The sequence below is a fragment of the Muntiacus reevesi genome, chromosome 15 (assembly GCF_963930625.1).
Source record: "Muntiacus reevesi chromosome 15, mMunRee1.1, whole genome shotgun sequence".
In the NCBI taxonomy this organism is placed as follows: domain Eukaryota; kingdom Metazoa; phylum Chordata; class Mammalia; order Artiodactyla; family Cervidae; genus Muntiacus; species Muntiacus reevesi.
In genome coordinates this window covers 40,089,870-40,116,469 of record NC_089263.1, presented here as the reverse complement: position 1 = coordinate 40,116,469, position 26,600 = coordinate 40,089,870, and the positions used below count along the sequence as shown (strand labels likewise).

The 26,600-nt window shown below is 34.9% G+C and overlaps 1 protein-coding gene across 3 annotated transcripts in view; it reads right to left on the bottom strand.

The window, feature by feature from the left end:
• Positions 1 to 7,470: 7,470 nt before the first annotated feature.
• Positions 7,471 to 26,600, bottom strand: part of ARHGAP5 (Rho GTPase activating protein 5) — a 70,703-nt gene continuing 51,573 nt past the window's right edge. For all 3 annotated transcript variants that reach the window (XM_065905929.1, XM_065905930.1, XM_065905928.1), the window contains exons 4-7: positions 20,317 to 20,394; positions 17,577 to 17,708; positions 15,498 to 15,603; positions 7,471 to 10,396 (exon numbers count right to left, since the gene is read on the bottom strand). In XM_065905929.1, coding sequence (XP_065762001.1) covers positions 10,069 to 10,396; positions 15,498 to 15,603; positions 17,577 to 17,708; positions 20,317 to 20,394 — 644 coding nt within the window. In that variant the 3' untranslated portion in view covers positions 7,471 to 10,068. The remainder of the gene's footprint in view (positions 10,397 to 15,497; positions 15,604 to 17,576; positions 17,709 to 20,316; positions 20,395 to 26,600) is intronic.

Here is a 26,600-nt window from a genome sequence, read left to right as displayed (position 1 = left end):
ACTCCCTAGAGCCAGACATCCTGGAATGTGAAGACAAGTGGACCTTAAGAAGCATCACTACAAACAAAGCTAATGGAGGTGATGGAATTCCAGTTGAGCTATTTCAATTCCTAAAAGATGATGCTGTGAAAGTGCTGCACTCAATATGCCAGCAAATCTGGAAAACTCAGCAGTGGCCACAGGACTGGAAAAGGTCAGTTTTTATTCCAATCCCAAAGAAAGGCAATGCCAGAGAACGCTCAAACTACCGCACAATTGCACTCATCTCACATGCTACCAAAGTAATGCTCAAAATTCTCCAAGCCAGGCTTCAACAGTATGTGAATGAAGAACTTCCAGATGTTCAAGCTGGATTTAGAAAAGGCAGACGAATCAGAGATCAAATTACCAACATCCACTGGATCATCAAAAAAGCAACAGAGTTCCAGAAAAACATCTACTTCTGCTTTATTGACTATGCCAAAGCTTTTGACTATGTGGATCACAACAAACTGTGGAAAATTCTTCAAGAGATAGGAATACCAGACCACCTGACCTGCCTCTTGAGAAATGTGTATGCAGGTCAAGAAGCATAGACCTGAAAAATTAAAAAAAATTAAAAAAAAAAAAAAAAAAAGCAGCAGCAGCATAGAACTGGACAGGGGAAAAAAGACTGGTTCCAAATTGGGAAAGGAGTACGTCAAGGCTGTATATTGTCACCATGCTTATTTTACTTATTTTACTTATATTTTACTTTACTTATATGCAGTATATTTACTTACTTTACTTACATTTTACTTAAATGTACATCATGCGAAATGCAGGGCTGGATGAGGCACAAACTGGAATCAAGATTGCCAGGAGAAGTATCAATAACCTCAGATAAGCAGATACCACCACCCTATGGCAGAAAGCGAAGAAGAACTAAAGAGTCTCTTGATGAAAGTGAGAAAGAGTGAAAAGGCTGGCTTAAAACTCAACATTCAGAAAACTAAGATCATGGCATCTGGTCCCGTCACTTCATGGCAGATAGATGAGGAAACAGTGGAAACAGTGAGACTTTTTTTTGAGTTCCAGATGGTGACTGCAGCCATGAAATTAAAAGATGCTTGCTCCTTGGAAGAAAAGCTATGACCAACCTAGACTGTATACTAAAAAGCTGAGACATTACCAACAGAGGTCCGTCTATTCAAAGCTATGGTTTTTTCCAGTGGTCATGAGTGGATGTGAGAGTTGGGGACTGTAAAGAAAACTGAGCACCAAAGAAATGATGGTTTTGAACTGTGGTGTTGGAGAAGACTCTCGAGAGTCCTTTGGACTGCAAGGAGATCCAACCAGTCCATCCTAAAGGAAATCAGTCCTGGGTGTTCATTGGAAGGACTGATACTGAAGCTGAAACTCCAATACTTTGGTCACCTGATGCGAAGAACCAACTCATTGGAAAGACCCTGATGCTGGGAAAGATTGAAGGCGGGAAGAGAAGGGGACAACAGAGGATGAGATGTTTGGATGGCAGCACCAATGCGATGGACATGAGTTTGAGTAAGCTCAGGGAGTTGCTGATGGACAGGGAAGCCTGGCAGGCTGCAGTCCATGGCATAGCAAAGAGTTGGACACAAGTGAGCAACTGAACTGATGCAAATTACTGTCCTTTTCCCCCAAATCTTTGCCCTATTGCCTTTATTATCAGTTTCTCCCTGCCTCTGATTGAACCCTTTATTCACAAAATGGGAGAGAAGGAACTATAAACACTTTAATATTCTAGGAAATAGCATTTAAACTCTCCTTACTAACATGCCCAGATCTCTACCATTAAAAAGTTTAGTTTTGACTAGCTTAATACAATGTGTGATTGTAAAACTGCTCAGTTACTATCAAGCCTACATGATATAAGGTTATGAGTTTAAATTTGAATGCCAGGATTTTTCTACATAGTCAACTCCTACCATACAAAATTTTTTCTTTGGGTGCTCCTATTTTGTCCTACCTACATGGAGTATAAAGGCACATGACAGGGAATAAATCTCTTACTCTCACACCTCAGAAGATCGTATAGCTGTGTAGCTTTTGGATACCTTGGTTCTTAAAAAGCTACAAGTGATTTTGATTTAGGGAAACCACTGCTATAAATAGAAAAACACTTGAAAGCCAGCACATTCTTAAACTTGAGAAAGATTAGTTTCACCTGAAGGAACTTGTTTGAATTTAACCAATCAATCAGGATTTGTCATATAACCCTCATACAGCACTTATATAAAACAACCAAAAAGATATCAGAAATAAAGATCAACAATTTGAAGAGATCACCCATTAAATGATGGTCACACACTTAATCCATTATGGACATTTTATTTTTGGTTAGCACTTTAAAGATATTAATCACTTCACTAACTTATATGAAAACTTATTAAAACACTGTATGGTCACGATTACATATTAAATTACTACCCTCAAAAATACTAAGAACAGAAATAAAGCTGTGAAAGCAATTCATTTGTGACATTTAAAATTTTATCACCATTCCTAAATTCTAGATGCAATGTTTTATTAACCTACTGTGATCTTTCAAACAAAAAAAAACTACTCCACACAGTTCTCATTTACTTATTACTTACAACTAAAAGAGATGATTCAGTTGGGGGGGGGGGAGGGAAGTGGTATGAATAGAGGGCAACTGTCATTATCCTTTGTAAAATTTTACTCTGACCTACATTATTCTGAGTTACTCTATCATACATTATTCCACATGAATAAAATTTGGAAGATTAATTTTACTAACCATCTAAGGCAAGGATCAGTCTAAGCTCTGTTGACCAAATCCAGTCTGCTGCCTCTTGATAGTTTTATTAGAATGCAGTCACATTCATTTAATTCTGTGTTGTTCTGGTTATTTTTGCACCACAGAATTGAATGGTGCCAGAGATTGTATGACTTACAAAGTCTAAAGACATCTGCTGTCTGTCCTGTAACCGAAAGTTTGCTCACCCTGATCTATACCATAAAAATAATTATCAAAGTGGATTTAAAAATTTTTTTAAATTCACCTATTGGCTGTGCTGGGTCTCTGCTGGTGTGTGCAGGCTTGCTCTAGCTGTGGCAAGTGGGGGTTACTCCCTAGTTGCGGTGTGGGCCTCTCATTCTAGTGGCTTCTTTTGTTGCAGAGCATGAGCTCTAGGAAGTGCGGGCTCAGTAGTTGCAGTTCCCAGGCTCTAGAGCACAGGTTCAGTATCTGTGTTGCAGGGACTCAGTTGCTCCACGGCACGTGGAATTTTCCTGCACCAGGGATCAAACCTGTGTCTCTTGCGTTGGCAGGCAGATTCTTTACCACCAAGCCACCTGGGAAGCTCTTAAGTGGATTTTAATGTAACTTACAACAGTCATTTTGTAATGAAGAATTGGATCAAACAGTTTGTATTTTTCAAAAAAATTACATTGCTAATAATAGTTTCTCTATATAAACTAAAATTGTACTTTTGAGTGCCAACAAATTTTTGCAAATAAAATATCAAGAAATCTCAAAGAGTATCTAAGACTGTGTTCTCTCAGATAGCTAGTTTTAAAAACACCTTTTCACCTACACATTTGAAACAATTTGTTTTATACAAATAATTAACCATAGTAGGGAAAGAGCACACTGCTTCTAACTTTATCTATCATTTTAAGTTATTAAATATAAGCTGGCTTCATTAAACACCTACAAAGGTATCTATATGGATAAAATGAAATACCAAGAATCTAGAGGTAAGAGAAATTAAGAGTTTGAAATTTAAAACTGGTAAGACAGTTTAAAAACAGGTTCATTCAGTCGCTCAGTCATGTCTGACTCTTTGCAACTCCATGAACTGCAGTACACCAGGCCTCCCTGTCCATCACCAACTCCCAGAGCCTACCCAAACTCATGTTCATTCAGTCGGTGATGCTATCCAACCATCTCATCCTCTGTCGTCCCCTTCTGCTCCTGCCTTCAATCTTTCCCAGGATCAGAGTCTTTTCAAATGAGTCAGCTCTTCACATCAGGTGGCCAAAGGACTGGAGTTTCAGCTTTACAATCAGTCCTACCAATGAACACCCAGGACTGATCTCCTTTAGGATGAACTGGTTGGATCTCCTTGCAGTCCAAGGGACTCTCAAGAGTCTTCTCCAACACCAAAGTTCAAAGGCACTCAGCTTGTTTTATAGCCCAACTCTCACATTCATACACGACTACTGGAAAAACCATAGCCTTGACTAGACAGAACTTTGTTGGCAAAGTAATGTCTCTGCTTTTTACTATGCTGTCTAGGTTGATCATCACTTTCCTTCCAAGGAGTAAGCGTTTTTTAATTTCATGGCTGCAATTACCATCTGCAGTGATTCTGAAGCCCAAAAAAATAAAGTCAACCACTGTTTCCCCATCAATTTGCCATGAAATGATGGGACCGGATGCCATGATCTTAAGTGTTTTGAATGTTTAAGCCAACTTTTTCACTCTGCTCTTTCACCTTCATCAAGAGACTCTTCAGTTCTTTCCTTTCTACCATAAGGGTGGTGTCATTTGCATATCTGAATTTATTGATATTTCTCCCGGCAATCCTGATTCCAGCTTGTGCTTCATCCAGCCCAGCGTTTCTCATGATGTACTCTGCATATAAGTTAAATAAGCAGGGTGACAATATACAGCCTTAATGTACTCCTTTTCCTATTTGGAACCAGTCTGTGCTTGTTCCATGTCCAGTTCTAACTGTTGTTGTCAAGACCTGTATACAGGTTTCTCAAGAGGCAGGTCAGGTGGTCTGGTATTCCCATCTCTTTCAGAATTTTCCACAGTTTCTTGTGATCCACACAGTCAAAAGTTCTGCGAGTCAGTAAAGCAGAAATAGATGTTTTTCTAGAACTCTTTTGCTTTTTCGATGATCCAGCGGATGTTGGCAATTTGATCTCTGGTTCCTCTGCCTTTTGTAAAACCAGCTTGAACATCTGGAAGTTCACAGTTTATGTATTAAAAACTGGTAGGGACTTAAAAATATTAAATAGGACTACTTAGTTCAAGGTCATAAAAAATGAGCTGGTGCTGTCGCTCAGTCATGTTCGACTCTGCCGATACTATGGACTGTAGCCTGCCAGACTCCTCTGTCCATGAGATTATCCTGGCAAGAATATTGGAGAGGGTTACCATTTCCCCCTTCAGGGGATTTTCCACATCGAGGAATCAAACATGCGTCTCCTGGGGCTCCTGCATTAGAAGGTAGATTCTCTACCGCTAAGCCACCTAGGAAGCCCTGGTGAGTACTGATACATAACTAAAACTAATTTGGATGAATTACTAAGCAATTAGTAAGTATGTCAACTGCTAATCCAACATCACTTATACTGGGATTAAGATTTAATACAAAATAGAAAGAAATTTGAAAAAATACGTTTTAATACCAAGGGAAAGTACCAGACAAGCTATCAGAACAAGAACCATCATTAAATAGTTCAGAATAAATTTTATAAGGCAAATAAAGCTGAAGAGAAAATCTATACTGTGAGAATAAACAAGTATCAGTTTGTTCCTAAACTATAAATTCCCTGACTTCTACTTACAGCAGAAGTCCATTCTACTGAAGGTCTTGGCACTCTTCCAACAATGAGTAAAAGTAACTAAACCAGAACTGCCAACACTGCATTAATTCCAAGATTAAAAATTTTTATATATATATATTTTTTTCCATTTATTTTTAATAGTTGGAGGCTAATTACTTTACAGTTATGTAGTGGTTTTTGTCATATATTGACATCAATCAGCCATGGATTCAAGATTTAAAATTTAATACATCAAGCTAAGATCCTGAAAGATTTCTATAAAAGATTAATGTTAAATACTTTAAGATTTAAACAAGTGAGAACTGTGGATCCTTTCCACCCAGCCCTGCACCAGAGATGAAAACTTCCCAATTCCTCGATCCCAACAGCACAGAGATAAAACTAACACTGTAAGGGGGAAAAAATGGAATCATGCTCATAGGAACAATGAGGAGGATCAACTAAGTAGTGAATATCCCCAAAGTTCATTAGTCAGTAGACTTTACCTTAAGAGATCATGGTACTTGGATCACTTCTAGTGACTGGACATTGGAGATAAGATGTTATTAATGCTTGAAGAGTCTTCTCAACTACACACAGACCCTACCATAAGAAGTCAATGTTGAAGAGTAGTTCCTTCCCTTATTCAATTTGAAGAGTAGTTCCTTCCCTTATTCAATCTTAGAAAACTTTTCAGGCACTTGATAAACTGAAAAGGCTTCTGAGAATTTCAAGAGTTCAGACACAATAAAAAAATTTTTAAGTGATATAAAGTTTTGAAGTAAATCAGAATTGTTCAGCCTAAGAGTTAAGGTAGTTAAAAGGATTAAACTTAAGATAAAACACATACAATCATCATTCAGGTCACTGATCTCACCAGATCCATAGAATATGGTAACACAGTCCCATAAACTTTGACTGTAATATTCATGAACCATGAAGAAAACAAAAGTATTATATTCTTCAATGTCAGCACCTCTGTTATAAACTAGAATAGGCTTCCAATACTTCCAGTAGCTCAAAATAATGTCTAGCCACAGCTAAAAATTCAGACCTAGGTAACATCTGAGTCTTAAGAAACCTGTGTAACCTTGTTTTTCAAACATTTTAAAATTAAATTTTCATCTGTAGGTATACATCCAGAATAGATTTTGGATCTCCTCTCATGGTACAGTAAAAGCACACTTCTTGAAGTAAATTATGTCACCATACTGACATAATTTTAAAAAAATTTTTCCTATTTTATGAAAAAAAAGTTTATTTTTACCAATGAAATGGTAAAATTAGAGGCAACTATAACTTAAAATTACATAGCTTCTTAATGTTTTATTCATAGCATTCTTTATACAGAAGCTTCACTGATATTTAATTTACTGCAGCATCCTGTTGGTGAAGCACAAAAAATTACATTATAAACAAAGAAACAAAGCACTTTGACTTTTTAAAATTATATATATATTTATATCCAGTTGACAAATAGCATCACAATTATTACTGTATAAAAAACTAAAAATCACCATGTAAGCTAAGGCCTAAGTTCTTAATCCAACTGTTCCCTTCTGTTACTATCTAAGAGATATAAGAAATTAAATTCCAGTACCTCAAAAAAAAAAAAAAAAAGGTCTACATTATTTACATACAGTATGGAAAATAAAAGCTGCTTTTTGGCTAAGTTAGATTGCTGGTACCTACATTATTTACATTGTAAGTATTAGAGGGAGAAAGCACTACTAGCAAATACCATTTCAAATGAAAATATATTTTGCCTTGAATTTTGTTCTAAAATTAACTGTATATCATAAGTGTCTGTTGAAGAGAATTTGATTTCCCATAAATCTACTGAAAATTTAGACAGTTCCACTATGCTTCTTTATACTGCTAATCTAGATAGTGTTAAGTACAATATTATAATAAGCACTGAAGCTTAAATGAAACGATGGCAACATGTGTGTAGATGGAATTTTATTTAAAACTGTAAAATATAATGCCTTAATATTTACCCATAATTACGAGACTATCTAATATTCTTTTCATCCTTTAAGAAGTTTCATATATGACAGTTCCCTAAAACAGTGAAACCTTCCAGTAACTTACCAGAAAAGAGTTTCATTATATTATTTTGCTTGCAGAATTACTTTTCTAACATTAAAAAACATATCTAAACCCTTGGCAAAAACAAACGCAATCAATTCAGTGTAACAGACTGAGCTTAAAACTGTATTTTAATTATCAATTAACTGTAACCTATTGGTTAACTGAACCAAAAGTAGAATTTTAAATGATCTGCTATGAAACTTTTCAAATCAATTATAGAACGCACAGAAAAGTGGAGATAAATTTTGGGGAAGGTGTAAGGTAGTAAATGTGGAAAATAGTAAATGCTAGTTTTAATAACAAAAGTTGCACTAAATGTACATGAAAGTTAAATTAACACAGTATAAAAGAGAATAGCTTAAATAAACTGGGATTCACATATTACAATAGCAAAGTTATGACCGGATGAACTGAAGACATGAACAGTTCTGAAAATTCTCTTTTCAGCCTACTTCCAAAAGAAATAGTCAGGCTTTTTTCCTGTACATAGTTTTGAGCTTTGTCTATACCATATATAGTAGAAAAATAAATTCTTTAGCAACCTAGAAACAGTTTATAAAACTCTTAAAGTTTAATTTTCTTTGCCAGACATGCTGATGTTAAACTGACAGCTATAAATTAAAGCTATATAGACAATAGGTATAAGTAATATAGAACAAGAATACTACATTTACCAGATTTTTCTTTTTAAAAATTACTGTACTTTCTTAATTCCTGTGTGCTTTGCAATAGGAATAACAGGGACTTTGTTTTCTTAGAAAAGATAATAACAGGTAAGAGCCTAACACAAGTAAGATAGTTTATAATATACATGTACTTCCACAGCAGCCTGGTTCATGTCAACATCTTGATTCTGAAGTCAAAGTCAGAAGTACAATACCTAGGACATAACAGTTGGGAAAGACAGTATTTATTTTAGGAAAAAATGTAGCCAATCAAACTCTTAGGAGCCTCGAATCTCAAAATCATCTATTTACTATAGTATACATTAGACAACCTTAAAATCGCAGTATGAAGATTACAACATGGACTGAAGAAATTTTTCTTTACTACACAAAATATAACCTAGCAACAAAAAACCACATTTTTTTTCCTTTCTGGGGAAAAAAAGGGGCGTGGTTTGATAATGAACAAATTTTGCATAAATCCTAACAAAATTTACCTATGCCATTTAATTCTGAAAATTTTATCCGTAATTTAGTGTTCTGGTTGTAACTTTGCTAACAATGTTAAACCTCCAAAGCAGCAGTCATTTACAGCAAATCTGGTACCAACATCAAAGGAAAATAATTGTTTTACAAAATGGTGCAAAAGCCACTTTGGATTTTAGTACAACATATCACAGAAAAGAATATGAATACAAGTTTGCAACTTTATATATACATACTCCAAAGAGGCTGTCAGTACCCAAAGTATTTTTATTGCTATATTAGCAATGGATTTTTGGATATGTTTTTTAAGGGCCACATAAAAATAGAATCAAGGGACAGATTAAATTGAAGTCCTAGATTAAAATGTTTGGTTTAAAGAATTTTCTACAACAAATTTCATGTTTATGTATGAAAAGTTATATAACCTTATATGAAAATGTCATGAAGTATTTTCTACACTATACTAAATGTATTTCCCAAGAGGGAAAAAATTAAAATATCTAAAATATATTAGATTAAGATTACAAGACCATAATAGATCTTTTGAACATGCATCTGTTTACAGAATTAACAGTATACAAGATGTTGGTTTCATTATGGACTATAAAGAAATGAGTTGGTGACAACTATCCTTTGCACAACATTATCAACTCACTTTAGCCACAAGCATGTCCTTGGTATGTGTGTACAAGAAATATTTTCATTTACCCCCATCGAATCATCCACAGGTTTACTTAGAAGATGAAGGTGCAGAAATATGTTAAATGTATTTTTCTTTCTTTCAAACAACATCCCAAGCATGGCCTAAGTAGCCTGAAATAATAAAATACTTAACTGGGCTTTTAGTTATCTACACAGACTGCTAAAAGTAAATTAAGTTGCTCAAATTAACACATCAAATAACAAAACCAGCCATAAAGCAGGCTGGAAAGCATTAAATGTTTCATATACGTGTTTTTAAATCATTAAATTTCTATAGAAAAATTTTATTCACAATATAATGTGACAGAAAATGCCACAGGAATGATATACTGATTGCAATAAGGTTGCATGCAACAGCAGCTTTGTATTTTATAGCTATTTTTGTTTATAAAAATTAAACCTCTCAGTCATGCTTATCACATGGTCTTAGATTTGTAATGTAAATGAGTAAGGAATACCATACAGTTCAAAGAGGAAATGTCTCATCATTTTGAATGTGAATTATCTGTAAGAAACATGAAGTATACTACTGAACCCTGAAACATGCATGTCTAGGTTTGCTTTTGTCCAATTTCCGGCTGTCTGCAATCCTCCTTACTTATATAATACCAAGAGGATCCGTCTGTAACTGTGGTTGTATCAGCTGAGGTTGCAATGGTGGTGGTAACTGAAGTGGTACCATTGGTTCTACCAACTGTCCTGGGTTTGAAGGTGGTGGTGGAGCCACAGTGTTTGCAATTTCCACAATTTCTCCATTGTAAAAGAAAAACTGACACTGTTGGATGAATGTTTCAACAACGGATTGATGGATCTTGGTGGTAGACAGAAATTCTCGATTTTCAAAATCAGGTCTCATTAAAGTTGGCCAAAAACAGATGGATAAGTTGTCTGCTGTCATTAAGTTGACTTTATTATGTTGACTGACCCTGAAATTATGATATAAAAGAACAATTAGAAACCAGTCAAAACTCATTACAATGAAAGAATTCAGGAGCTGGAAATTATTTCTGATGATTTAGTTTTATTATTTTTTTTTAATCTTAACTTCAAATTTGAAACATTTTCTTCTTGTGCATTCCATGTTCAACTACATTCTAATAACAGAAGACAGCAGTAAAATCCATTCCTTATGAGATTCAAAGATGGTTTTTACTTCCAGAAAAATTATTCTATCTCCAACCAGGAGACTTTTTAACTTTCAAAAAAAATTAAGTTTCTAGTATTCTAAAAAAGCAATCTTTTTAATTATTAACTAACCTTGCACATCATCACAAATTTAATTTCAATGACAACAGTCCACAGAAGCGCATTCTACCTTAAAACACTTATAATTTAATAAATAATCTACAAATGACCATATATTACTAATTTGCACGTAGTCTTTCAAATATGTGAGCAAGCATTACTACCACCATATATAAAAATCAAGAAGAAGCAAATCTTGAATTTTAACTCAAAATTATTAAATGGGGAGGAAGTTTTAGATATTTTATCCAACCCTCTCATTTCACACATAAAGAAATAGCTCAAAACACAAAGTAGCAGGAAAATTTTATACTTAACTGTGCATATCAAAAAGTTTAAAACTTAAACCAAAGGACCCACATCCCCAAACATAGGAATTGTTCATCTGAGGTAAAATAAATGCCCTAAAAACATGTGTTCTGTGGTAAAAAGGCATTATCTTTTGCAAAGAGACTAAGAATATTCAGAATAAAATCAACCTTTTCTTAAAATACAGTGTATAGTGGGGCCCAGTCAGGTATGCCTATGTGGTTGTCAAATAAAGATTCTGAAAATCCCCATAAATTGGAAAGACATGAACTCAAGTCTAATCGTTGAGTCAAAACAAACAAACAAAAGGGAGGTAATGTTTAAGTTGAGTAAAGGGTAATGGGTGCTAGTAAAACACTAGGAAGAGTACTTCAGTCAAAACAGTGGTTCTCAAATACTAGAAAGCTGAAATAATCAAACAGCATGGTACTGGCATAAAAACAGACACATGGATCAATGGAACAGAACAGAGGACCCAGAAATGAACCCACACATCTATGGACAATTAACCTTCAACAAAGGAGAATACACAATGGAGAAAAGACAGTGTCTTCAGTAAGTAGGAGAGCTGGACAGCCACATGTAAATCAGTGAAGTCAGAACACTTTCTCACATTATACAAAAAAAAAAAAAAAAGAAGTCAAAACGGCATAGGACTTAAATGTAAGACATGAAACCATAAAACTCCTAGACGAGAACATTTGCAAAACACTGACATCGTCGTTTAGTCACTAAGTTCTGTCTGACTCCTTTGTGACCCCATGGACTGTAGCCCACCAGGCTCCTCTGCCCATGAGATTTCCCAGGCAAGAATACTAGAGTGGGTTGCCATTTTCTTTTCCAGGGGATCTTCCTGACTCAGGGTTCAAACCTGTGTCTTTTGCATTGGCAGGCAGATTCTTTACCACTGAGCCACCTGGGAAGCCATACTGTCTGACATAAATCATTGCAAAGCTTTCTCAGGTCAGCTGCCCAAGGCAATAGAAATGAAAGCAAAAATAAATGTGACCTAATCAAGCTTACAAGCTTTTGCATAGCAAAGGAAACTATAAACAAAGTGAAAAGTCAATCTATGGAATGGGAGAAAATATTTGCAAACAGTGTCATCGACAAGGAGTTAATTTCAAATACACAAACAGGTCAGACAACTCAGTATCAAAAAAACCCACAAAGCAAACCCAATCAAAAATGGACAGAAAACCCAAATAGACATTTCTCCAGTGACACACAGATGACCAATAGGCACATGAAAACACGCTCAACATTACTAATTATTAGAGAAATGCAAATTAAAACTATACTGAGATATCATCACACACTACTCAGAATGGCCATCATCAAAAAGTCTACAAGTAATAAATGATAAGGAGGGTGGAAAGTGAACCCTCCTAAACTGTTGTTGGTGGGAATGTAAATTGGTGCAGCTACCATGGAGAACAGTATAGAGGTTTTTTTAAAATATTAGAGTTGCCATATGATACAGCAATCCCACTCCTGGGCATACATCCAGAAAAGATGAAAACTCTAAACTGAAATGATATATCCACCCCAATGTTCACAGCAGCATTATTTACAACAGCTAAGGCATGGAAGCAACTTAAGTGTCCATCAAAAGATGAAAGGATAAAAATATGGTAAATATATATACACAATGGAATAAAAAAGAATGAAATGATGCTATCTGTAGTTAATGAATGGACCTAGAGACATACTAAGAAAAGTAAGTCAGAAAGAGAAAAACACCATACAATATCACTTATATGTGGGATCTAAAAAATAAAATGATACAAATGAACTTATTTGTTCAAAACAGAAACAGATTCACAGACATAGAAAACCTATGGTTACCAAAAGGGGAAGGGTAGGAGAGGAATAAATGAAGACTTTGGAATTAACAGATACACATTACTACATATAAAATACAAAAACAGTAAGGCCCTACTGTATAGTACAGGAACTATATTTGATATTCCATAATAACCTATAATGGAAAAGAATCTGAGAAAGTATGTAACTGAATCACTTTGCTGAACATCTGAAACCAACAAAACATTGTAAATCAACATTAAAAAGAAAAACAAAAAACAACTCCCAGTGGTTCTCAGTGTGTATCAGAATCTCCTGGAAAGCCTTTTAAAACACAATATTGATAATTATGTCTTGGGTGGGGTCTGATAATTTGCATTCCTAATGAGTGCCCAGATTTTGCTGATGCTGCTGGTTTGAGGACCGAATTTTGAGAAAGACTAAGGCAGTCATGTCAAGATGTGAAAAGGATCCAGGCACAAATTGATATTTTTTGTTAAATGCTATTAGTTTAATACAGTGGCACTGTAATAATAACGTGGTGGAAACGGAAAGGAAATTTAACAGAATAAGTTAGAACTAGGCCACTAAATGTTAAACAATTTGGATTTTTTTCTTCAGGATATAAGTGATCTTTACAGAAAGAGTTTTCAGAACAATCACTCTGGCATTGTGATCAAAGGAGAAAGAAAAACTGGCAGAGAACGCTCAATGAAAAACTAGAGTTCCCTAAATGAGAAATGATGAAATTAAAACTAAAGCAGTGGCAGAGGAATGAAAAGGAAAAACAATTAGGAGAAAAAACTAATCTGACACAGTAACTCACTGAATATGAAAGGTGAAAGAGAATGTATTTAAAGAGCAACTCTATGGATTAATTTTTGCAATTCGTCAATCACCCATCATATATTTATCATTTATTTCCTACACTAGAATGTAAGTTCCATGAAATGTGTGACTATTTTATTTACTGATGTGTGTACAGCACTTATAAGAGTACCTGGCACAAAGAGTAAACCCACTATTGTCAGTAATTGAGTGTTTCTTTTAAAATTTAAATCTAATGATACAATTTCTCTATTCTACTTTCTAGTGGCTGCCCATACCATTCAGAGAAACAATCATGCAATGTTTTTTTCATTGACACTTGGTCCCCACTCCAACCCCTGTAAATGTCAGTTGAACTCAACAGTGAAAATTAGTGATATACTTGAAAGCAAACTCCTTGTGAAAATACTTTGAGGACTAAAGCTAGTCAATAGGTTACACTCTGAGTAGTAGTGTCCTTTCCTTCACTCTGCTCAAGCAACGTATGCTTCTTTGCTATTCCTCAATGTATCAAAGGTGCCTGTTGTCACTAACTGTTGTATCACTGGAGCCAAACACACTAGTTAAGTGTCTAACATAACACTGATGGTGGACCAGCACATGATTCTTTTAACATGCTCTTTCCTTTGTCCCTTTTCCATATTATTTTTTAATGAAGTTCAATTCTTATTTCAGCACTTCAATCAAACTATAAAATAATATGTTCATATACCATCCCAACATTCCATACTATATAACGTCTCTTATAGTACCCTGTACACATCTGTTAAAGCATGAACCATCTGTATGGTAATTTTCAAAAGAGGAATTCCACTAACTGTACTGCAATGCTATGTATGCTAGTATTTTCTCAGAGAGGGAGACCTCAGAGAAGTTACTAGAAATGTTTATAATTTTATGCTACTCTGATAACAACAAAACTTTAATAATCTCTTTTAAGAGGTACAAACTGAAATGTACTTGTTTTAGACACTGACAGTATTAGCTTAAAAAAACCAAACATGAGTTCATTTCAATGTTAGTAGAAAATATTGTGAAGGGTGGACTCTCAGTCTCAATAACAACTCTGTGTTATTCTTCTCACTCTTATACAGTCAAGAAAATCAAGACTTAGGAAGGGTTAAAAAATTTGTCCAAGGCCACAAAACTAAAAATGTTTCAAAACCAAACCTATTTAACTCCAAAGTGTTGAGGTTTATTCCATTATACAATATCAATATTTTCTTTCATTTAATGAATGATATTGGCAAGAGTTTCTTTATAGAGAAAAGCATGAACTTGAAGCTTTACATTATTTAAGGTTTTTGCTATTGGATAATGTTATGCATTTCGGTCAAGAAGGATGATAATATGAATTCAAGTTTCTAATAGACTTTCACTATGAAGACTATCCAAACAAAACAAGCAAGATATACAAAAGAAGAGGGAATTAAACTACTTAATAAAATTTGGATTCTAATCGTAAGACATGTCACTTGAGCATATGATTTCTCTCTTTAAATCTCAATTTTTCCAACTTCAAACAGGTTGATTCAGTTAATTATCTAAGTGTCATTTTGTAACTAAAATTCTAAGATTCTATAGAAAAGAACTGTTAAAGAACAGCAATGACAAAAAAAGTATTCACCACACTTACTTTTTATATAATCATTACATATACTAGAAGGGTCATATATCTTTCTATAAAAAGGTTAATGAAAAACCTATTTTACAAATCCAAGAAAAAATGATCTAGAGATTCAAAATTGAACTGTGTGTTTAGTTGAAACACATGTCTAGTTGAAACACATGTTGAAATCTGTGGTGCATTTTACTTGCAAAAACAAAAAATAAAAATACCTGTTTAGATGTGTTATTATATATCTGAATACATCATAGTTAACAGGATGAAATTTCTTAACAATTTCTTTCAGTGCATGAAGACGTTCTGTTTTATCCAGGATTTCTGTAAAAGTAGTGAGGAATTTGCATGAAACACAGACATTAAAAAATATTGATAAAGCTTCTTACTATGCTTATTTTATAAAACAAGAATGTGTATGAAATATTTTAGGAGAGGTAAACAAAAACAAAGAAAATGTAAAGAATCTGCTACTAAATAGATCATCATTTATTACAATAAGACTTCACAAAGCTAATAACTGAAAAGGTAACTTGGGGATGGGGAAATGGTGTATTAGTAATTTTTTGAGGCAACATCTAACTAGATACTGACTTAGAATCAACTAATTACTAATAAATCTGTTAAGCTCTTAATATTCATGGTACAAAGAGTAAACTAAAATGTTTACTAAAATGTTTAAAATGGCTTTGTGGGTGAAACTATTCAACTCTGCAGTTGTACAAAAGCAGCCATAGACAATATGCAACAAGAGTGGCTTTGTTCCAATAGAACTTAAAAAAAAATCTGAATTTCATATAATTTTAACATATCATATAATTTTTTCTTTTAACATTTTCAACCATTTAAAAATGTAAAAAAAAATCTTACTTGCAAGCCTTCTGAAAACTGATGGCAAGCTGAATTTTTGGCCTATAGGTCAGTTTGCCAGCACCTGATTTAAAGCATCACCATATACTTATTTATAATTCACTTAGCTTATCAAACATCTTTTTTCACAATTACTACAGCAATCAGTTACTTTTCAAATGTATGCAAATTATGAATCAGGGTAACCGAAAGGCAGTTCTGCTGTAAATAGGAGGACAGAAGAAAGCACCCTTACTGCTGCTCTTCCTCATTCACTTCTTTCTTCCAAACTAACAGTGGGTTCCTCTGGAGGGGTCCAATCCGCATAGCAACTCATGGCAGGTAGTAGAAATATCACTTACTGTGTATTAGTCACTCAGCTGTGTCTGACTCTGCAACCCCGTGAACTGCAGCCTACCAGGCTCCTCTGTCCATGGGAATGCCCAGGCAGGAATACTGGAATGGGTAGCCATTCCCTTCTCTAGGGGATCTTCCTGACCCAGGAATCAAACTCAGATCTCCCACATTGCAGGCAGATTCTTTACCATCTGAGCCACCAGGGAAGCCCAAAAATCAAGTATGAACAAATTTCTCATTTGCCACATATTACTTCTAAATCAGCCCTCAATAATTTCCTAACTAGGAAAGTTCTAATGCTATTTTTACAGTCAAAAAGTAAGAAAATCTAAGCTATCAAATGGACTATTTTCCTAGTTTATATATGAGACTGTGTATAAGGCAACTACATCGTGTGCCAATATATTGAAGTAGATTTTAATTAAAAGAAAATTAACTGAGAACTCTAACAATCAAAATTGCATGCAAGTAACTTCACTCTAAAGAGTCTGAAGACTTAGAATCAGAAGGACATACTGAAGAGAAATATTTAGAAACTAAATACTGAGAACACAATAAGGATTAAGCACTAGGTTACCTGACAGTCAAACAGACCCTTTTTCTCATTTTCCAGATAACAAATGAGTATCTGCTAAGTAGAAACATCTGGATGAATGATGATGCCAAGTATGAATCAATACTGAATAGGTATTCATTTTCCTGTCTAACTCTCTCAAAAACTGACTTAAGACAGGAGGCCAAAGTTAATTTCTTTGACTTAAAACTTGTATTTTACTAAAGTATGTTACAGATACATTCATTTGAAGAATTAATTTCTTTTTCCTACAATGCCTTTGAGTTTGAATTAAAACACAAACCTCAAACTTCCAGCACTATGATCTAACTTCTAGGAGCACCTAGTCATCTAGGAGGCTAGCTAAAACTATTTAAAGGGAAAGAACTTTAATCAACAGTTCTAGAAGCTGAATTTTTATTTGCCACACATTCTACTGAATGACCTATTTTAACACACTGCAACCAATGTACAAACCCCACTACCATCGTCCTTCTCAAAAAAAAAAAAAAAGAGAGAGAGAGAGACTTATACTTACTTGCTGCTTCCAGTAGCTCTGGATGAAGAGAATATGGAATTAAAGGATCTGGTAGATCTGCAAAGAAAGCTTTAAGAGCTCCAGCTACAGCATTTACTGTTACTTCCATTGATACTAGACTGATATTATGATCTACAAGACAAAAATTGAAATTAAAAATTATAATAAATTTAAATTTATTAGTAGAAGTAAGCTAAATGGGTACTTGAAGACCCAAAGATATTTAAGTCTTCTCATTGATCACCTTTATTTACAGGCAGATTCATCTCTCCCCCATTGTTTTAATGTAAGTTTGCCTGATAAAACTACAGATAATGAAAGAGAAAACCAAGCAAGGAGCATTTTCTGTTACAATAAAAAAAAAACGTATTAGGCTTATTAGTATACAGGCAATATTATTTAACATCTCTCTTCTCTTAAAACATTTTGTTTAATGTAAGCTATTTAAAAGAGGTCATAAGGAAACAGAGACACAGAAGATAGGAATCATACATATAAATTCAAGCTTCAACCTTTTAACTTATACTTTAAAAATTTTAATATAAAACACTTTAAACACTTATCAGTGAAGTTCTGACTTTAAATAAACAAGAACAGAACACAGTAAAGGTGTATTATAAGGTTGAGTTGCTATTTTAAAGTCTTATTTTCCTTTTATAAATACAATGAATACTTATGATAAAGAAAAAATTACCCCCATAATCAAGAGATAATCACTGTTTATAATTAGCATGTTTCCTTTCATCCCTTTTCTGCTCATTTGGAAAAAAAAAAAAAAAGATGAATCACATATGTATTTTATATTGAATTTCATTTTTAAGGCATTATCCAAGGTTATTAAAATTCCACCAGCAAGTGTTAAAAATTTTTTGAGGGAGCAGGAAACATTTCATTGCAATTTCAAGCTTGTAGAAATTCTGCAATAATAATATAAAAATACAAAGAACTCACACATACCCTTAACCAAGAATCACCAATATTTACATTTTGTCCTACACATAAACAATTTCAACGACTATAAAACATTCTCCCAGACATAAAATTTACATAATATTCTACTACTGAAGATTTATTTTATTTCATTTAAAAAACTATAAAGATGTTATGATTAAAAACTTTTATTTACTAAAGTTCACTTCCTTAGGCAGGCTACATTCCTTGAAATATAAGCTACCCAGTGAACATTTAACATGGTGTCTGGCACAGAAAACTCATCATATGCATTATTTCATTATTCTTCGGTAAGTTTTATCACTCCCATTATAAATTATGAAAAAGTTGCTGTTTAGAAAGATTAACTTCCAGAGGTCACAAAGACAGTAAGTGACTTCCCAGGTGGCGCTAGTGGTAAAGAACCCGCCTGCCAATGCAGGAGATGTAAGAAATGTGGATTTGATCCTTGGGTTGGAAAGATCTGAAGGAGGGCACAGCAACCCACTGCAGTATTCTTGCCTGGAAAATTTTATGGGCAGAGGAGCCTGGTGGGCTGCAGACTATAGCGTCGCAAATAGTTGGACACAACTGAATCAACTTAGCACAGTAAGTGGTAGAACTAGAAAACAGTAAACTAGAAAGTCTAAATCAAGAGGCCCTGTGTACTGACTATTCTTCTTTTATTACTTAGAAATAAAATTGTACAAATTTGATAAAGTCTAAACAGTTCTTGTAACAAAATACTTTTTAAAAGTGAAACACTAACAATACTCTTTCAAAGCAAAGCACACACACCTCCTTCTCCAACACTCAACAATTTTACCATTTCAACACATATAATCTTTATTATTCTATATGGTTATCTAGTATTCTATTTGTAAACATGAGTGGACTCTCCACTTTTAAAACAAAATACAAACAATGATACAATAAATTTCTTGGTAGGTTTACACAAAGACTTGTAACATAAATATTTACAAATGGAATTTCTCCAGCAAAAGCTATCTAAAGCACCTGTAACCAATATACAATATACCTGTTTGCCTATGCCCTACCAATAATCTTTTCCATTCTAATAAATACAACCTTTTTAATTTTTATTTATTTATAACTGACAGAGGTTGAGCATATTTTCATATGTATGTTGGTTCTTCTGAAATGAATTGCTTAATCTAGCAAAGAATTCCATCGCCCCCCTAGGCTTACAGTTTTTCTCCTGATTTTGTTTTATCCACTGTTCCATACAGAAGTTTTTACATTTTTAGGCAGTCCAGTTTATCATCTTGTTCATGGTTTCATGTTAAGTTTAGGCCTCTCCCTACTTCAAGATTATAAAAATATTCACTCATTTTTCTCCCTAGTACATACAGCTTTCATTTTTTTCACTTATATCTTTGATCTCATAAAATTAATTTAATATGGAATATAAATTATAAATTTTATAAAAATATAAAATTAATTTAATATTTATTAATTTAATAGGAAATTCAGCTTTTTAAAAAATCCCTAATTAGTCAGTTGGCACAATATCATGAAAGAAAAAAAAACACTTTCAAACTGCACCTAAAGGTAAATCTGCATACACAAAGATGATGATGCATCATAATTCAATTTACTGCTTTTCCAATTCTGGTAATGGATTTACAGCTCTCCTGTTTCTTGACTCTGGTATCTGTTTGATTAAATACTCCTAATAATACTTCCAAACTTTCTCCCATAATACATAATCATAAGGAGGTTTTCATATGAAATTTCAATAAGGAAACTCACAAAATGATGATTTTGTCTTATATAATTATCTTTTTACCTTGATCAAACTGCTTTTGAATATTGTCTTGATCAGTTTTGTTCCCACTAACACGGTAGAGTCCTTCAGTACATAATCCTAAAATAAAGAAAGAGACTTTTGTACATGCATATATAGGTACAGCAAAGAATATACTTAATCTTATGTACAACTTAGTGACTTACAAAATATGGTTGTAAATGTTTTTAGGAATAAAATAATTTTGAACATTTCATTTAAAGTAAGTTCACAATGGACTATTTTAACTTTAAACCAGTTAGGCTACTCAGTTCCTTGCAAAGAATGAGAAGAAACATTCTTCCCATTTCTTTTACTAAATACATCTAATTTCCTGACTGTGATATATTGAAAAAAATCAAAAGACACTGAAAGGTTGAGAGAAAGTGAATTAACAGCAACTGTAAGAACTTGAAAAACAACATGACTGAGTTCTCTGGGTTTTCTTTTTGCCTTGTATATCTGAAACCAGGCAACAGAGAAGCCTGCAACCCAGAAACCCTGATGAACACAGGAAAAAAAAATAAAAATAACAACAAACCACCACTCAGAAAACCAACAAGAAAAGCCTGCTCTCTCTGGTGAAAGGAACGGGAAAGGTGTAGACTAGCAAGCAAAATCATTTTTTAATTACTGCCCTACTCCAGCCAAACACCAGGGAACCTACTCCTCCTCATTCACAACAATGGCAACCAAGTAGAATTCTACTTTAGCCAGCAGTAACAAAGGTGTCCTTTCCCTTTCAAGATGTCAGCAAGGGCTGATTGAAGTCTTAAGTTTTTAACTACCACCCTGAGGTAACAGGTACTCTCCCCTCTCCACCAGAGTGGTCAACAGAGGCTGTTGGAGATCAAGCAGGGTGGGGAGTCCAATCTTCTAGCCTCACTTTGTAGTAAGGAGGCAGTCTTCCTCCCCTGCTAGGACAGTCAGAGGAGGCCTGTTAAAAACAGATTTAAATAAGACTCAAAGTTTCACAGCATACTATTCAAAATCTGGAATAAAACCATAATAAAATGAAAATCATTCATCATTTCAAGAATCAAGAAAATCTCAACCTGAATGAGAAAAGACAATTAACCGACACCAACACAAAGCTGTCAGTTGTGGAATTATCTGATAAGGATTTCAGAGCATCATAAAACACTTTGGTGAACAATTATAAACACACTTAAAACAAACTTCCTAACAGAAAGTTTCAGCAAAGAAACAGAAATATAAGGAACAACAAAATGGAAATTTCAGAACCAGAAATACAGTAACAGAAACAACAAATTCACTGAATGTAATCAACAACAGACAAATGATGACAGAGAAATGAGAAGTGAACTTGAAGACAAACAACAGAAAGTATCCAGTCTAAAGAACATAAAGAAATTAGACACACACAAAAGATGAGCTGCAGGGATTTGTGGGACAACAACAGAAGAGCCAAGATTTGTATCATCAGCCAAAGACCTCTCTCTATGTTCAACGGGAAACTTCTAAAAGAGACTCAATTTGATAAGGCATTGTACTCTTCAGATCACAAGGACGAGAAAAAGAATAGAAGAGTGGATTCTGTCAAACTTATTTCTGGAGCAATGTCAAGGTGCCTGTATGGGACAATATATTAATCCTTTCTAATTTTCATCAGGTTAAATTATTTTATTAATATTTTGTTTTATAAATTTCACAAATATCTTTACATACGAAGATGTGAAAGGGGAAAAAAATGTACCTCACAACGCAGGAAACACATCAACATTGAGAAATTCATGAACATAAAGGTAAGGGAAGATCCCGTAGAGAAGGAAATGGAAGCCCACTCCAGTATTCTTGCTCGGAAAACCCCACGGACAGAGAGAGGAGCCTGGCAGGCGTAGTCCACAGGACTGCAAAGAGTTGGACACAACTGGGCGACTGAGCACAAACACACAATGGTAGCAAAAATCCACGGACAAGAGTTTCATGGGTCAAAGTTAATAAATCCAAAGTTTTAACTTCAATAAAGCAGCAGACACCACCAAATAACCAAAATTATCACTTACTGTGGGACAAAATAACATCCTATCCCAACAACTCAATACTCAAAACACGAAGATCATAGCACCCAGTCCCATCACTTCATAGCAAATAGATGAGGAAAAAGTGGAAACAGTAACAGACTTTATTTTCGTGGGCTCCAAAATCACTGTGGACAGTGACTGCAGCCATGAAATTAAAAGATGCTTGCTCCTTGGAAGAAAAGCAATGACAAACCTGGACAGCATATTAAAAAGCAGAGACATTATTTGCCTACAAAAGTCCATACACTCAAAGCTATGGTTTTTCCAGTTGTCATACATGGATGTAAGAGCTGGACAATGAAAAAGGCCGAGTGCTGAAGAATTTATTCTGTCAAACTGTGGTGCTGGAGAAGACTCTTGAGAGTCCCTGGGAGAGCAAAGAGATCAAACCAGATAATCCTAAAGGAAATCAACCCTGAATATTCACTGGAAGGACTGATGCTGAAGCTCTAATACTTTGGCCACCTGATGCAAAGAGCTGACATTGGAAAAGACTCTGATGCTGGGAAAGATTGAAGGCAGGAGGACAAGGGGACGACAGAGGATGAGATGGTTGGACTCAACGGACACGCGTTTGAGCAAATTCTGGGAGGGATGATGAAGGACAGCTAAGGCTGGTGTGCTACAGTTCATGGGGTCACAAAGAGTCGGATATGACTGGGCAACTAAACAACAATACCAACAGATATGATGCACTTAGATACAATAATACTTTAGTGGTATTTATAAATAAAGTGCATAATTTGAATCCAATAATGAGGAAAAGCAACCTCAAATTGATGGAGAAAGAAAATATTTATTTGTATAGTAAAACACCAATCAATAAACATAATAAAAATGATAGACTAACCTGACATAGTGACAAGCATTTATCTGCTACATGAAAAAGGAAACGTGTGTAATCATCCATGCTAAAAACCTTGCCTTCCATTCACTGATAACTGAGTGATGTATTTTTTATTTTTTAAAAAGAAGCAACAATAGCAACTTAATAATCTAGATGTGAATTAAACCATCCAAAGTATCCATCCTGGGCCTCTAAGTAATACAGGCATTAGAAATTATACCAATATTACAAAACTAAACTTAAAATATGTTTTAACCAAGTACTATCACCTTTTTTTCTTCCATTAGAAAGATAACTAATGCTTACACTGCACAGAATTCATGATATCTGAAGTTCTAAAAGGGTCTAAGTTTTATTTGCGTTGATAATAGATATAAAATAAGAGTTTCACTAAAGTCACAAAACACATGACAAACAGTAAGGGAGAAGCAAGCTGTGTAGATAATCCATGAATCATATTGTTTTCATGGGAGGTGGCATCAGCAAAAGAGATGAAGAAATGAATTTTGGAGCTTGGTTACCCAATAAAAACAACTAAAAGTGAAAGCAAAGTCGCTCAGTCATGTCAGACTCTTTGTGACCCCCATGGACCGTAGCCTACCAGGATCCTCCGCCCATGGCAGACTGCACTCGGGGTTTAGGCTTCAAGTGTCAGAGGTAGGAACACAGATCTTGCTCGCAAAGAACTATAGTTGTATATTTTAACTTGTCTGGTGGCTCCCAGAAGAAAGAGCACAAGGGCTTGCCTATGTTTCACTATGCTAAAATATTTAAATATCTTATTTTCAACAAAAAATTTAAGAAGCATAGAAAGAAAAGCCAGTATGGTCCAATCTAGGAAAAAATATTAACAGAAACTGCCTATTGGCAAACCCAGTCACTGCACTTATTAGACAAAGACTTTAACCTTTAAAAATGCACAAAGAGCTATAGGAAGCCATGAACAAAGAACCAAAGAAAACCAGGAGAATGGTGACTTTAAAAATGAAGAATAGTAATACATACAAATTTTAAAAGATGATGCTATTAAAGCACTGCACTGAATATGCCCGCAAATTTGGAAAACTCAGCAGTGGCCACAGGACTGGAACAGGTCAGTTTTCATTCCAATCCCAAAGAATGCTCAAACTATTGCACAACTGTGCTCAATTCACATACTAGCAAGGTAATGCTCAAAATTCTTCAAGTCAGGCTTAAACAGCATGTGAACCAAGAACCCCATGGACCGCAGCATGCCAGGCTTCCCTGTCTTTCACTATCTCTCAGAGTTTGCTCAAACTCACGTCCATTGAGTCTGCAATGCCATCCAACCATCTCATACTCTGTTGCCCTTCTTCTGTCCACAGTCTTTCCCCAGCATTAGAGTCTTTTCCAATGAGTCAGCTCGTCACATGAACTGGCCAAAGTATTGGAGCTTTGGCTTCAGCATCAGTCCTTCCAGTGAATATTCAGGGTTGATTTCCTTTAGGATTGACTGGTTTGATTTCCGTGCTTGTCCAAGGGACTTTCTCCAGGACCACAATTCGAAAGCATTAATTTTACAGCGCTCAGTTTTCTTTACGGTCCAACTCTCACAACTGTACATGACTACTGGAAAAACCACAGCTTTGACTATGTGGACCTTTGCTGGCAAATTAATGTCTTTGCCTTAATACGCTATCTAGGTTTTTCGCAGCTTTCCATGGAAGGAGCAAGTGTCTTAATTTCATGGCTGCAGTCACTGTCTATAACGATTTTGGAGCCCAAGAAAATACAATCTGTTAATGTTTTCACTTTTCCCCCATCTATTTGCCATGAAGTGATGGGACTGGGTACCATGATCTTAAGTTTTTTGAATGTTGAGTTTTAAGCCTGTTTTTTCAACTCTTACCTTCACCAAGAGTGAAGTTGCTCTTCACTTTCTGTCATTAGAGAAATGACTGCATATTTGAGGTTGCTGATATCTCTCCCAGCAATCTTCATCCCAGCATGTAATTCATCCAGCCCAGCATTTGCATGATGTACTCTGCATATAGTTAAATAGGCAGAGTGACAATATACAGCCTTGTTGTACCCCTTTCCCAATTTTGAACCAGTCAGTTGTTCCATGTAAAGTTCTGTTACTTCTTGACCTGTATACAGGTTTCTCAGGAGACAGGTAAGGTGGTCTGGAATTCCCATTTCTTTAAGAATTTTTCACACTTTGCTGTGATGCACACAAAGTTTTTAGTGTAGACAATGAAGCAGACATAGATGTTTTTCTGGAATTCCCTTGCTTTTTCTATGATCCAGCAGATGTTGACAATTTGATCTCTGGTTCCTCTGCCATTTCTAAACCCAGCAGGTACATCTGGAAGTTCTTGGTTCATGTACTTTTGAAGCCTAGCTTGAAGGATTTTGAGCATAACCATACTAGCATGCAAAATGCATGCAACTGTCTGGTAGCTTGACAATTCTTTGGCACTGAAATGAAAACTGACCTTTTCCAGTCTTGTGCCAATGCTGAGTTTTCCAAATTTGCTAACATATTGAGTGTAGCACGTTAACAGCATTATTTCTTAGGATTTTAAATAGCTCAGCTGGAATTCTATCACCTCCACTAGCTTTGTTTATAATAATGCTTCCTAAAGCCCACCTGCACTTCATACTCCAGGATGTCTGGCTCTAGGTGAGTGACCATACCATCGTGATTATCTGGGTCATTAAGATTTTTTGTATATTTCTTCAGTGTGTTCTTGCCACCTCTTCTTAATCTCTTCTGCCTCTGCTAGGTCTTTACTGTTTGTGTCCTTTATCATGTCCATCGATGTATGAAATGTTTCCTTGATATCTACAATTTTCTTGAAAAGATCTCTAGTCTTTCCCATTCTATTGTTTTCCGCAACTTCTTTGCACTGTTCATTCAAGAAGGCACTCTTATCTATTCTTGCTATTCTCTGAAACTCTGCATTCAGTTGGATGTATCTTCCCTTTCTTCCTTGCTTTCCTCTTCTTTCCTCAGCTATTTGTAAAGGAGCGATAAGCCTCCTGGCTGAAGGAGGTAATGGCAAACCTCTCCAGTATTCTTGACCAAGAACCCCATGAACACAAATAGAATGAAAAGCAGAAATACCTAAGTACAAATCTAACAAATATATACAAGATCTATATGAGAAAAACTACAAAACTGATGAGTGAAAGCAAAGGACTAAATACAACTGACCCTTGAGCAATGCAGGAGCTAGTCCATGTATAACTTATAGTTGGTCCTCTGTATCCACTGTTGCTCCACATCCACAGATTCAACCAAACATGGATTGTGTTTAGTATGATATTATTTACTATGGAAAAAATGTGTAAGTGGACACACACAGTTCAAACTCATGTTGTTCAAAGATCAACTGTAAATGGAAAGATATATCATGTTCTTGGATAGG